Raw genomic sequence first — 12,098 nt, 5'->3', positions numbered from 1 at the left:
CAATTAAATCATGTTTCAACATGGTGCGAAACATTATCATTTAATGAAATTTCATTAAATTAAGTGAAATAGTTGTCTTTCAGACAGGTATTCTCCACTGTATGTCGGCTTCACAAGCTTCGATTCTGAATTCTTAATATCCTTTGTTGATATTTAAGGGTATTTTTTAAGGTTGGTTTTTCTCAATAGTCTTCTGGAAAGACAACACAGAATTATTTTGATCATTGATTTGTTCTGTATGACACATAGAACATTTATAAGGTCACTTTTGACACAATGCCAAAGAGAAAATTTCAATAACTTACTCCTAATGTGTATGTGTGTAGAATTATGAAAATAAGCAAAAGGAAGCATGTGTAAACATGTGTGAACATAAGACCTTCAAATACTCTGTTGCAAAACAGGATCTCACAGATATTGATTCTAATGAATAATGAGATCATATATTTTCCCCATAGGTGCCCTATAGCTTGGTTGGAGAAATACTGTGATAAGCAATACTTATCTCAATAGAAATGAAACATCAGAAAGATATTTCTATAAAATGGAGGTTCTATTGATCTTAAAAGCATACTAGACTGCAGAGCTCTCCCCATCTCACATCCTGCCAGAAAAACCCAACAGTCGAAAACAGAACTATAGAGAAAACAAAATATCCACGCTATCTTCCAGATTCCAACTGCTGCACATCTTGAGAAACTGAATTTTTATCTAAATTTATAGCATCTGTTGGAATTTATTAAATACTCTCCATCTATGCCATGCTAAGTGCAAGAGCCGCAACATCCCTCCTACATCAGAATGCTGCTTACAAACATTTACGTGGTTTCTTTAGAATGTGAGTTAGGTCTGCTGAAATACTCACCTGGCTATGCGTTTGATGGATTTTTGTATTCAAATAAAATAATTCACTCCTTTGATTAAGAACCTAGACTCTGGAACAGGAGTACTGAAATGAGACCCTAGTTTTATTACTTTTCAGTGTGATATTGTATTTCTATACCTGTAGAGCAGAAAGCCTAATGAACGAGTACATGCAACATGCTCAGAGAAGGGCATGTTATACAGTAAACATTGTCTGTGCTCATTGTTATCAATATGCTCAACAGTTTTTAACTGCCTACATACACATTGTAAGTCACCACCTAATGAGTGCTCAGCCTTCATGCATTATATGGAGCAAAGGAAGAAATAAGTAATCATCAACATTGTTGAAGTGACTCTGTCTTCTAACCGATACCTGACAAGAAATGCTTGTTATCTGTCACCCGTGTTTATCAGCATAAAAACAGATATATAATCAGGCTAGACCACCCCAAGGAATGTATCTAAGCCTGTGTCCTCTCAGGATATGTGAATTCTAATTGGTTTTTGGCATATTCAGTGAAATGAGAGGTAATCACTGTCCCTGGTACTTTAATATTCTGTGTATTATCCAGAGTGATTTGGGAGGCTAATTCAGACTGGAGCAGACTTGGAAGAGTAAGAATACCCAGGCTTCTCATTCAAACACTTCATTTGGTCTTTTAACATTTACAATAATTTTTTTAGCAAAGCATATTCATAGTTTTAAGAAGTATTAAGATTTTCAGATTGAAAACTAATAAAATTGTCCATTAAAAAGCATACACCAAATTTACTCTGAAATTGCTATTTTAGGGTCTGACAAAAAAATAAACCTTTCTGAGTATAGCACTATGGTGGATAGAACTCGGAGCTAAGCAGGAAAGAGCCCTCGGTTTAGTAGTGGCTCATCTACCTACCAACTGTCACCACCATGTGGCACTTCTCCCAGGACCTGTTATGCAAAGGACCTGATCTAGGGAGCAGAGCTTCAGACTTGGAGAATCCTTAAGCGAAACTTCCCAGCAAATTTCTCTTGGTAGATATCCAATGACGGAAAATCTACCATCTCCAAGTGACTGTGTGTCTTGAAGGCCTCCTCATGCTGCCCATTTACTATGGATAAAATAGCAATTTATTTTTTGTTTCCTACTTCTACAGAGATAAATTCCAATTTTCCAACTAAGGCATTTTAGTTTAATAAAATTTAAAATAATGAAAAAAATAAATGCTCTCTGAAATTTTCACATGGACGCTGACTGGTATCTATGCTGTACCACCATAAAACTAACTAGCCAAAAGGCCTATGGAGGATGCCAGTCCTTTAATTAATGCTTTGTTTTCTTATGCAGATCAATTAAGATTAAAGTCATTGTCAAAGCAATTTTGGCAACGTAGACATCGACCCTACCCAAGTCAGCATGGATCAGGGGAAGGATACTGAATGAGAGGCTGGGGTTCCTGGGGCCTAGGATTAGTTCTGATATTAACTTTCACTGTCAGTATCTGAAGTCTCCAAGCAGTCTGTACCGCAAGTTCCTCATCTATAAAAGTGATAGTTTGAGTGCATCTATCTCTAAAGTCTCAGATAACTTTAAATTGTCATACTTCAAAGAAAATGACTTCCCCCTTAAGGTAGTTTCTTGATGAAGGAATAATTTTCCCAGCCGTACATTTGCTGAAAAAAAAAAAAAAAGACAGAGTGACCTCCCTGCTTCTACATAAGTAGCTCTTCTCTTCACTTAAAATTGAGAAGTATCAGACTCTTTAAGGCTGAAACCACACAACAAATGAAGCATCAGCCCCGGCACCCGGCACACACCTTGGTTGTGGAGACATGAGCTCCAATTTTCAGATCTCCTGGGAGTGAGGAACAAGTCTTAGGGGCTTTACCATGACAGAATGGGTCCTATAAAACATCACCATGTACAAGGTATGTGTATTAAATTGTTATCTGTCTCATAAGAGCTTTCTCTTGGGGCCTCTTCTGATGCCTAACAATCCAATCTAAAGCCATCTGTCTCCCCTTTCCCCAACTCATGAGGCCTATTTTGTTAACCCAAGTCTTAAACAGGCTTAGGAGCCAAGTGAATTCCCAGAACATTTGAGCATGCACAAGCTACTAGAGCTGACTCCAGAGCTGCTTCATACAGTGTCTCCAGCCCCTAGCCCTGTCTTAGGCTTTTCTGCACTCCTAGGATGATAGGACCTGCCCTTGCCAACGAGTCTACGTGTGTCAGAACCAACTTTAGCTTGAAAACATCAGTAATGCCCATGATGACATTGATCTTTGAAATAAATGGAAGGGTGTACTGATGCAAATGAAGACAAATTCAGGGGAAAAAACTTGAAACATTATGGAAATTACAGAGTAAAAATGTAAAATGCCTAATCATAGATCACTATTCAAAAGAATGGAAATTCATATCTAAGCAATATGGAAATGCAGGCAGTATGTTTTAACAAAGAAAAGAAGATAATGAGGTAATGGTGTCTATGTATAGATGCATATATAATGTATCATATATATAGTCTATTATTGATTCTACCAAAAAGCTGAATAAAAGATATGAAAATCATAGAATACTTTAAAACGAAATATGCAGACCTTGTTATGTAAAATATGATTGCAATAAGAAATTATATACATAAAAAGTAGGGAGTTCCTTCTGATTTGAATATTAACTAAAAAAGAACATTAACACCCCTTATTTTGTAAAAATTTAGTCACAGATGTACTCCTTTCACAAACAAAGGGGGGAATGCAAGTGACAGACATATCCCAGGCTATCCCTAGCAAAGTAGTGCTGGCCAGGCACCGGAGCCTCCTTATCTGGAAATAACAAAGCAACCACTGAAGTCCAGTGGTTGAAGGGAAGTAGAGTAAATGAGCAGAGTTCTGGAAGGAGAGAGCCTTGGCTTTGCCCAAGTGGACTGTGCAGTACTGTTGTCAAATATCAATAGTTCATTAGACAAGCACTATTGTTGATATTCATGTTTTTTCTTCCCTAACTAAAATCAAGAAGAGGACCTTGAGCCATGACTTCCATCTGACAAGGTCTCCTTTTCTTCCATAGTTATCTAAGTGTCTCCAAGTCCTCTTCTTTAGTGAATTATGCTCTTCTCAGCTACCTGTAAGACTGAAGTCCCAATATCGTCACTCCGGTTCCTCGCCTACAGAAAAAGTCTCCCCTGTATTATTTGACCCATGAGGATGGTAAATGGCTTCAGGTCATATTTTTTTTCAGCACTCTTCTGCTGGTGGGTGTGCTTTTTTTTTCTCTCTACAGAAATCAAAGATATCCACCTATGAGAAAATGTGGGCTTTTATGAGCAGTAGACAGCAGAGTGCACTGGTTAAAAACAACGATGAGGGGATCCAAAGGGTGCTCACCACCGACTACGCCCTGCTGATGGAGTCTACCAGCATTGAGTATGTGACACAGAGAAACTGCAACCTCACTCAGATTGGGGGCCTCATAGACTCCAAAGGTTATGGAGTGGGAACGCCTATAGGTAAGAGGGGCAAGGCATTAGCCAAGGCCAAGTTGAGCGATGTTGATTACAAATATTCAACATGTTGAGAAGTATGTCGTGTCTGCAGCAGACTAACAAGGAAATGTCTGTAAAAAAATAAGGCATAGTTTAAATTGAGTAATCTCAGACACTTAATCTAATAAATTTTCAACTACTATTTTTTGTCTTTCCACAGTAACTGTTTGAGACTTGTGTGATTTTACTTTTACCACCAATATTTTAAAGAACATATTTTCCTAATTAATCTTTATACATTATTTTCTTGAATAGCTGTAATACCTTGTTTTTATGCCTTAAGTTATGCTAGAATATAAGGAAATGAATTTTCCATATAGATGAAAATTAATTCCAGGTATAGAAGGCTGTGGTTCCACCTCAATAAATGATAAGACAATGCCATATCTGTCAGAAGCAAGGGCAGAAATTAAATTTTAAACTTTTCTCAGATAATAAACTAGAGTCAAAAAATATCTCCTTAAAACCTCCAGACATTTCTCTTGGTTCAGTTCAATAGCACTGTGCTTCCTCAGGACCCTATTGCCTACAAAGCCCACACACCCATATACTCTCCTCTTCTATGACAGTAACAGGAATAAACAGAAAGGGTGCCTATGTTCAGGGGACAATTACTCATCCTTTCTACAAAGAAACCCTTGTCCTGTTGGCTCACTCTATAAAAAACTGTATTTAAGGGATTCTGCCATAAGGATGCCCTGTTCCTCTCCAGTGAGGTTTGGTATTCCAAACGAGAGAAATAAGGCCTTCTAGACCTGTGGGCTAATGCAATAGAAAGAAAGTGTAGTGGCAGCTGAGCTAGATAAATAAGAGCCAGAGATAAACTTGACTTATTGTCCGTATTTGTATTTTGTTGCCACGTGTGACAGGGATTATGCAGTGTGACCGTCAATGTCAGGCAGGGATCATAAACTTCAATGTTTACAGAAGCCAAGCAGAGATCATGAGTCAAGATGGTTTACTTTGCTGGGGAATGCTCTCAACACCAGACTGTTAGAGACCATGGCTTGTCTAAAGGAGGCCTTTCCCATCAGTCATCTGTAGATCTCTAGGACTTTAAGAAGAAGTATGGCCAGGTATTTCATTTTCCCAACAAAAAACAAAGTCATCATTCAGATGAAATAAATTTCCTAATGTTCATAATTTGACAGCTAATTAATTTTATTTTAAAAACTGTGTCCAACCCATATTCAACAACATTTACCACGATAATGTTGATTAACCAAATAAAGAGCTTCATTTGCACAGTTTGGCTCCCCACCACTTATTTGTTAGAAATATCAATATTTCCCATGAGAAACTAACTTTATTATCACTGTTGCCCTCTAAATGTTCAGAACAATTACACTAGGGAGTCTGTGACTGCCCCTTCATGGCCCTCTGGCGGCTCTTTTGTAAGAATCGTTTACTGGATATGCTGGCGTATACTCAAAATTGGTCACCTGAGTGTGCTTCAAGAGAACACCAGGCTGGATGGTAACCAGTATAGAAGCATAGGGCAATGGACTGCTGGGGGTCTCCATTTAGGGCATACACTTTTACAGTTGGGCCAAGCTTCTCCTGTATGGTTATCTGCCTTTAATTTGCTCTATTCAAAGGATGATTGCCCAGTGTACAGTTCTGGGAAGTTAGTGTGAGCCACTGTGTACCTAATCTCCAGCTGCGCTAGCTCTCCCATTCAACTAAAAACAATAATACTGGTTAAAGGGTCTGGTCATAGGGTGCAGGACAGCAGCTCTGGAGAGTAAGGTTACAGCATTCCATGAACAATCTGGGATTCATAGACCATGCTTGTAAAGATGTGTAATAACAGACAGGCTCCATTTTCCAGTCTCTTTCTTTTTTTAATTTTTAAAAACTTAATAAGAATGTAAATTAAATCATTCTCTCTCCATTTCCTACCTCTTCCATGTCTGCCTTCCCTGAAATCCACCACTTCCTCTTCTTTACCCTTTGCTGTTACATACACACATGAGTAAACATATAACTATAGCCTGTTGAGTACTTTCAGGGTTACCTGCATGTATGTTTCTAGGAATGATCACTACTGGATTACAAACTCGAGCTCATACCTGCGGAAAACTAATTCTCTGAGAAGCTGTTAATTGCTTTCAGCTCTTAATCTAGGGTGAAATCCATGAGATTCCCTCATGTCCATTGGAGTGTCACACCGGTGTTGGAATTGTTCAGATCTTGTTCAGGCAGCCATCTTGAAATTTCCTAAGTGTAGCTTTCCTGTCATAGATAGATGGCACAAACTTACAGCAGAAATTTTGGTCCTCTGGTTCATACAATCCTTGTTCCCTCTCTTCCACATGTTCCCTGAGACTTGTGTGCAGGATTTGTGTTATAGATGTATCAGTTAGGATTGGGCACATACCATGGTCATTTGAGTCATTTCTTCTCTGAATTTTGATTCGCTATGGCTAATGGCCTTCACTCCACATTCTTCACAGAAAGAGCAACCAATCCAACCTTGGTAGGTTCATTAGATGCCTCTTCTTGTAGCTGTTTTGAGCTGAGGGGGAAGAGGTAGTCTGGCTTATCAAATGTTATTCCAGCTGAAGTTTCACAAGATGCCACAAAAACACAAACAAAACCTACTTAGGAGTGGTTTGGACAGAAGGTCCTTGTTGCCTGGTCCAAAAAGCTTATTGGAAGGAGATCTTTGGCTGTCAGGGTCTTAAAATCTTGTAGAAGCATCAGCAGCAGGTAGACCCGGTCAACTCCAGAAGACACAAACTTGAGAAGCAGGTTAAAATCCAGGGACTATATGGAAAAAGTAAGCATATGGCTCCAGGTGGTCCCAGAAAGAGACACAGCTGAGATAACCCTGACCTGCCACAGTCTAGCCCTCCTTGGGATCCTTTCTCCTGAACATTACTATCATGTTGGATAAAACTTAGACTTTGTTGTACTTGTCTGCATTTGTTACATGAAAACAGCCTCTACCTTTAGCACATACGATACAGGTTCTATCTTAAACAATCTGAAATATAGGGCTCTGCAGTTTTAAGGCACAACTGTTGCAAGTAAAAATAACTATTCCAATATTATTTAAATTGGGGGCTAATTTAGCTATCTGACTAGTGAGGTTTGTAAATAGTCTTCAAGCAGTGTCTTGGTCTCATTTCTGTTGCTGTGATAATAAAACATCACTGACAAATAGCAACTTAGGGGAGAGGAATGTTTATTCCAGTTACAATTGTAGTCAGAAGATTCCCTGTGTCCCGGCCTGCTGGCAGTCAGGATAAATGTCTCCCTCTTGCATCCCCCATATAAACACACACAGGCTTATAGTAATTATAACTGCATGGCCATGGCTCAAGCCTTTTGCTAGCTAGCTCTTAATAAATTAGTCCATAACTATTAATCTATGTATCGCCACATGTTCCATGGTCTTACCTATGTCCCATTTCCTCCTTGGGTGACTTGCTGGCGTCTCCCTCCACCTTCTTCCTGTCTCTCTCTCTTTGAATTTCCTGCCTGCCTCTAAGATGCCTTACCATAGACCAAACATCTTTATTTATCAACCATTTGGAGCAACACAAATTCACAGCGTACAGAAAGACATTCCCCATCATACAATTCCATGTTACAATCCACTCTAGTAGGGCAATCACAGTACCTGGTCACATCCACGTTCAAGAACAGAGAGAAATGAATGCAGACATTTTTACTTTCTTGCTTGTGTTCAGCTGGGTTTCTCCACTGTTAAAACAGCTAAAGGCCCCCTGTTTAGGGATGGTGCTGCCCACAGTGGTCTAGGTGTTCCCATATTACCAACCTAATTAAGACCACCCTCCTCACAGAAATGCCCACAAGCCAACCCAATGTAGGCAATACATCATTGTACATGTCTTCCTAGGTGATTCAAGGTAGTATCGAGCTGAGAATTAAGCTAAATCCTAAACAAAACAAAACCAAAAATTGAGCAATAGGCCTGTCACACACACAAGTTTTATGCCTTTGAGAAGGCTACCAGAATGTCAAAATCCTGTTGTGTTATGAGACAGAGAACTGGGGGTTGTAGACATCCCTATAAGGCAAGAGAAAATCAGGATAGAAGATAGTTGAGGTGATCAGTTGGAATACAGTTTCCTAGTAATGTTCTGGGTGTCCTCTTTAACTGGTTAAAGCTGGTTACCTGTACGACTTTTGACCTTTGTAAAATACCTTTGTGGCTTTCAGAAAGACCATGTCTCCAGAAGAAACTCTCAGGATGAGGGTCCTTGTGGTACTACTAAAATTGGCTTATGATTATTTTCCCCTTTGGTTTTACTTTCCCATCGGGTGTTTAGTCCACGTTGGTGGTAACAAATTAACTTCTATTTGTTTAACAAATCTAAACCTCTGTGGTCAGGTAAGCTTCCTTATGAGGTGCTTAGGGATATAGGAAGAGTGTGTAGGCTCCTCTAGTCTTTCTCTGCTAGTAGTCTTACATATTGGGATGGGTCAAGGTCTTGCTGGCCATGCTACTTCCCTAGGAAGCACTGGAGACTTTCCTGCTATGACTTTTCTCTTCAAGCTATACACAGCAGCTAGACTTCAACCTGTGAGGTGCCCATGGCCTCTCTAACCAAGAGAACTTTGGTGACTTGCCAAAGTTTAGGGCCCTCTTAGACGTGTTGCAACAATATTGGCCATTCTATCATCCTTGCGGAGATTAGTATTTTTGTCACTGTGACACAAAGCTAGAGCTGTCTTGGGAAATGGAACTTCAACTAAGAAAATGCCTTCAACAGCCTGTTCTGTGGGTTAAAGTCTGTATGGTATTTTCTTGAGTCATTATTGGCGTGGGAGGACCTAAGCAATTGTGAGTGGCACAAGAAAGCAGGCTGAGCAAGCCATGGGGAACAGGCCAGTAAGCCCAGTTCTTCTTTGAGTCTCCACTTCATTTCCTGCTTCTAGGTACCTATCTTGAGTTCCTGCCCCAATTACCATCAGGGATGGACTATAAGCTGCGTGATGAAATAAACCATTTTCCCCCAAGTTGCTTTCAATCATGATGTTTGTCACAGCAATGGAAACCTAACTAGGACAGCCCTTATTAAATTGGGCATCCAGGTTAAACAACCAGAAGATGACCTTCACCAAGCATGAAGAAAGAATACTCACTCAAAGCTTAGCTGTTGCAACACTTAAATTCTGACTTTATTACAAGTCAGTTTCTTTTCTTTTCTTTTCTTTTTTTTTTGGAGGTATAGAAATGTGCTGTTTTATTACAAAGTCTCACAAAATGAAAATATCTCAAAAAGGAAGCTGGGCTAACATCTCCACCTGCAGAGCTGGGGGAAGACAGGGCAATGGGAGTTTTTCTGCTTGCCTGAGTCCAGTGGGAAGATATACCAATCTAAAATTGGCTGATATTACCTAAGGGGCCCCAGAAGAGCCAGTTACCCCTTCTAGAAAGCTTCATAAGGGCATCTTAACAGAGCTCCTAAAGCAGGCACTTGGCAGTTCAGGATTTTGCCTTCTGGTTGTTTTCTTTCCACTCAGACCCTATGTGATTCAAAACTAAGACCTGAGCAGGATGGACAAGGTGTCTTTGGGAAGAATTCCCCCAGCACCACTGCCCTGGGTCCTGGTCCCTGTGGACATTATATTTAATATATTTTATATAAATACACAGAGGAATAGAAAAACTATAAAGTCTGAGAGACTGGGAAGAAGTGAGGAACTTGGAGAGGCCACAGTTGCAGATCTTGCTCAGGCTAACTTGACCTCTTCTTTGACCCCTTTGGCTTATGGCTTCTCCTCCTTGGATTTCTCCCCTTCTGTGACTTCGTTTTTCTCTTCTGGATCTTTTTCTTTTTCATCCTTTGTTTTGACTCTTTTGGCTTTTTTAAAATTAGAAGAATTCTTGTGACCACCTTCCCCCTCCTCATCTAAATTGGAAAATTCTTCCTCATAGACAATTTGTTTGTCAGAGGAGCTGATGGAAATGCGTTTTTCAGGGTCTTTTTGGTCCTCATCACCACTCTCCTCTGGGATGGCATCCCCAGGTATTGCCTGCATTTGGACACCAGGCTCATGGGGCAGCATTCTCAAGGTCTCAAAGAGCTGCTGCTTGATCTTTTCCAGATATTCATTAGTGTTCTGGTTAGTCATATTAGAAGGGCTGATGTGAAGCCTGAAGTTTGGTCCAAAGTATTCAAAGTAGTTATTGTACGGTATCTCAGTGTCCAGGGCCACGACTGTTTTGTAAGTCCAACATGGAACAACATTACAGATGGTATATCCACCTCCTCCCAGCATTAGCATAGGCAAGTTGAAACTCTTAACAAACTCCACACACTTGGCATGCCTTTTGATGGTCAGATTAAAGCAACCTAACCTATCTCCAGATAGGGAATCTGAGCCACACTGTAAGACCACTGCACTAGGCTGTGGAACATCTCTATTACTCTGGACATGACTGGCTTGAAAATGGCTTCATAGGACTCATCATCAATCCAATCTCAGAGGGGGTAGTTAACAGCATAGTACTTGCCTTCGCCAGCCCCAGTATCTCATAGGTCCCCAGCTCCTGGGGAAGTACTCTCCATATTTATGAAAGGACACAGTCATGACCTGATCCCTGGTATAGAAGGCCTCTTCCACACCATCGCCAGGGTGAATATCAATGCCAATATACACCACCCTCTGGTGATACTTTAGCAGTTCCAGGATGGCCAAGATGATATCATTGATGTAACAGAAACCAGATGCTTCAGACTTCTTTTCATGATGCAGACTGCCAGCCCAGTTCACAGCGATGTCCATCTGCTGCTTATTCAGTTTCACAGCACTTGTCACAGAGCCACCAGTAGACAACTGACAGAACTCAAACAAGTCATCAAACACTGGACAGTCCTCACCAACATTGAATCTCCGCATCTGCTTGTTGTACTCAGGCATGTTATGGAATGCAAGAACTTAATGTAGTCATCACTGTGGTACTTGGTCATCTCCTCAGCATTAGCTTTGTGAGGATGATAGATTTCCATTTTTCTGTGGAGACCATAGTTGAGCAGCAAATTGTGAGTCATGCAGATTTGGTGAGGCTTCATTGGATGGCCTTGTCCATAACAGTAGTTTCCAACATCACCATCATAGTAATAACAGACTTTCCTCTTGGTGCCCTGAGACTGCGCCATCTTCCTCAAGAGTCAGTCTCTTAAGTAGTGAAAAATTTAGCAGAAAATAAATAATTATTTTGATAGAATATAAAGTATATTTAAGTCAATTTTCTTAAATATTATAAGTAACAGATCAGTAACAATATTTTAATGAAAATTCAGGAAGCAAATGAAATGAAAAAATGTAAACATTATTTCATCATCATCATCATCATAATATAAAAGACCAGTGTATATTAGTCTTGAACACATGTTCGAAATTTCTTGTCAATTTAAAATGACTAATTTCTTCTTTTAAATGTAATGTACTTAGCTAAACTTTAAGTTTACATATGTGTTTACTAATTTTTAGGCTAGTATGAATTAAACTCTTTTGAAGGAACTTATGTTACATGTACTAAAGGTGGCACACAGTAACATACACAGCATAAATATCACATCACAGACACAAGATGAAAGCTGGACCCATAGACAAGATGACAGACAAACAATTAAAATAAGCAATTAGGAACACACTTTCAAGAATCTCAAAGTCGTGTGACACAGAAACAAGGAGGAAAAAAATTGTATCCCAAAGACACA

The 12,098-nt window shown here is 39.7% G+C and overlaps 1 protein-coding gene and 1 pseudogene across 7 annotated transcripts in view; one reads left to right on the top strand and one right to left on the bottom strand.

Moving 5' to 3' along the window:
• Positions 1-12,098, top strand: part of Grik1 (glutamate ionotropic receptor kainate type subunit 1) — a 388,066-nt gene that overhangs the window by 355,201 nt on the left and 20,767 nt on the right. For all 7 annotated transcript variants that reach the window (XM_006987930.3, XM_006987928.4, XM_006987927.3 and 4 more), the window contains one exon: positions 4,134-4,359. In XM_006987930.3, the coding sequence (XP_006987992.1) occupies positions 4,134-4,359 (226 nt within the window). The remainder of the gene's footprint in view (positions 1-4,133; positions 4,360-12,098) is intronic.
• Positions 9,613-11,548, bottom strand: LOC102918303 (histone deacetylase 1 pseudogene; annotated as a pseudogene).

The sequence above is a fragment of the Peromyscus maniculatus genome, chromosome 12 (assembly GCF_049852395.1).
Source record: "Peromyscus maniculatus bairdii isolate BWxNUB_F1_BW_parent chromosome 12, HU_Pman_BW_mat_3.1, whole genome shotgun sequence".
Taxonomy (NCBI): domain Eukaryota; kingdom Metazoa; phylum Chordata; class Mammalia; order Rodentia; family Cricetidae; genus Peromyscus; species Peromyscus maniculatus.
This window is presented reverse-complemented; position numbering and strand designations above follow the sequence as displayed.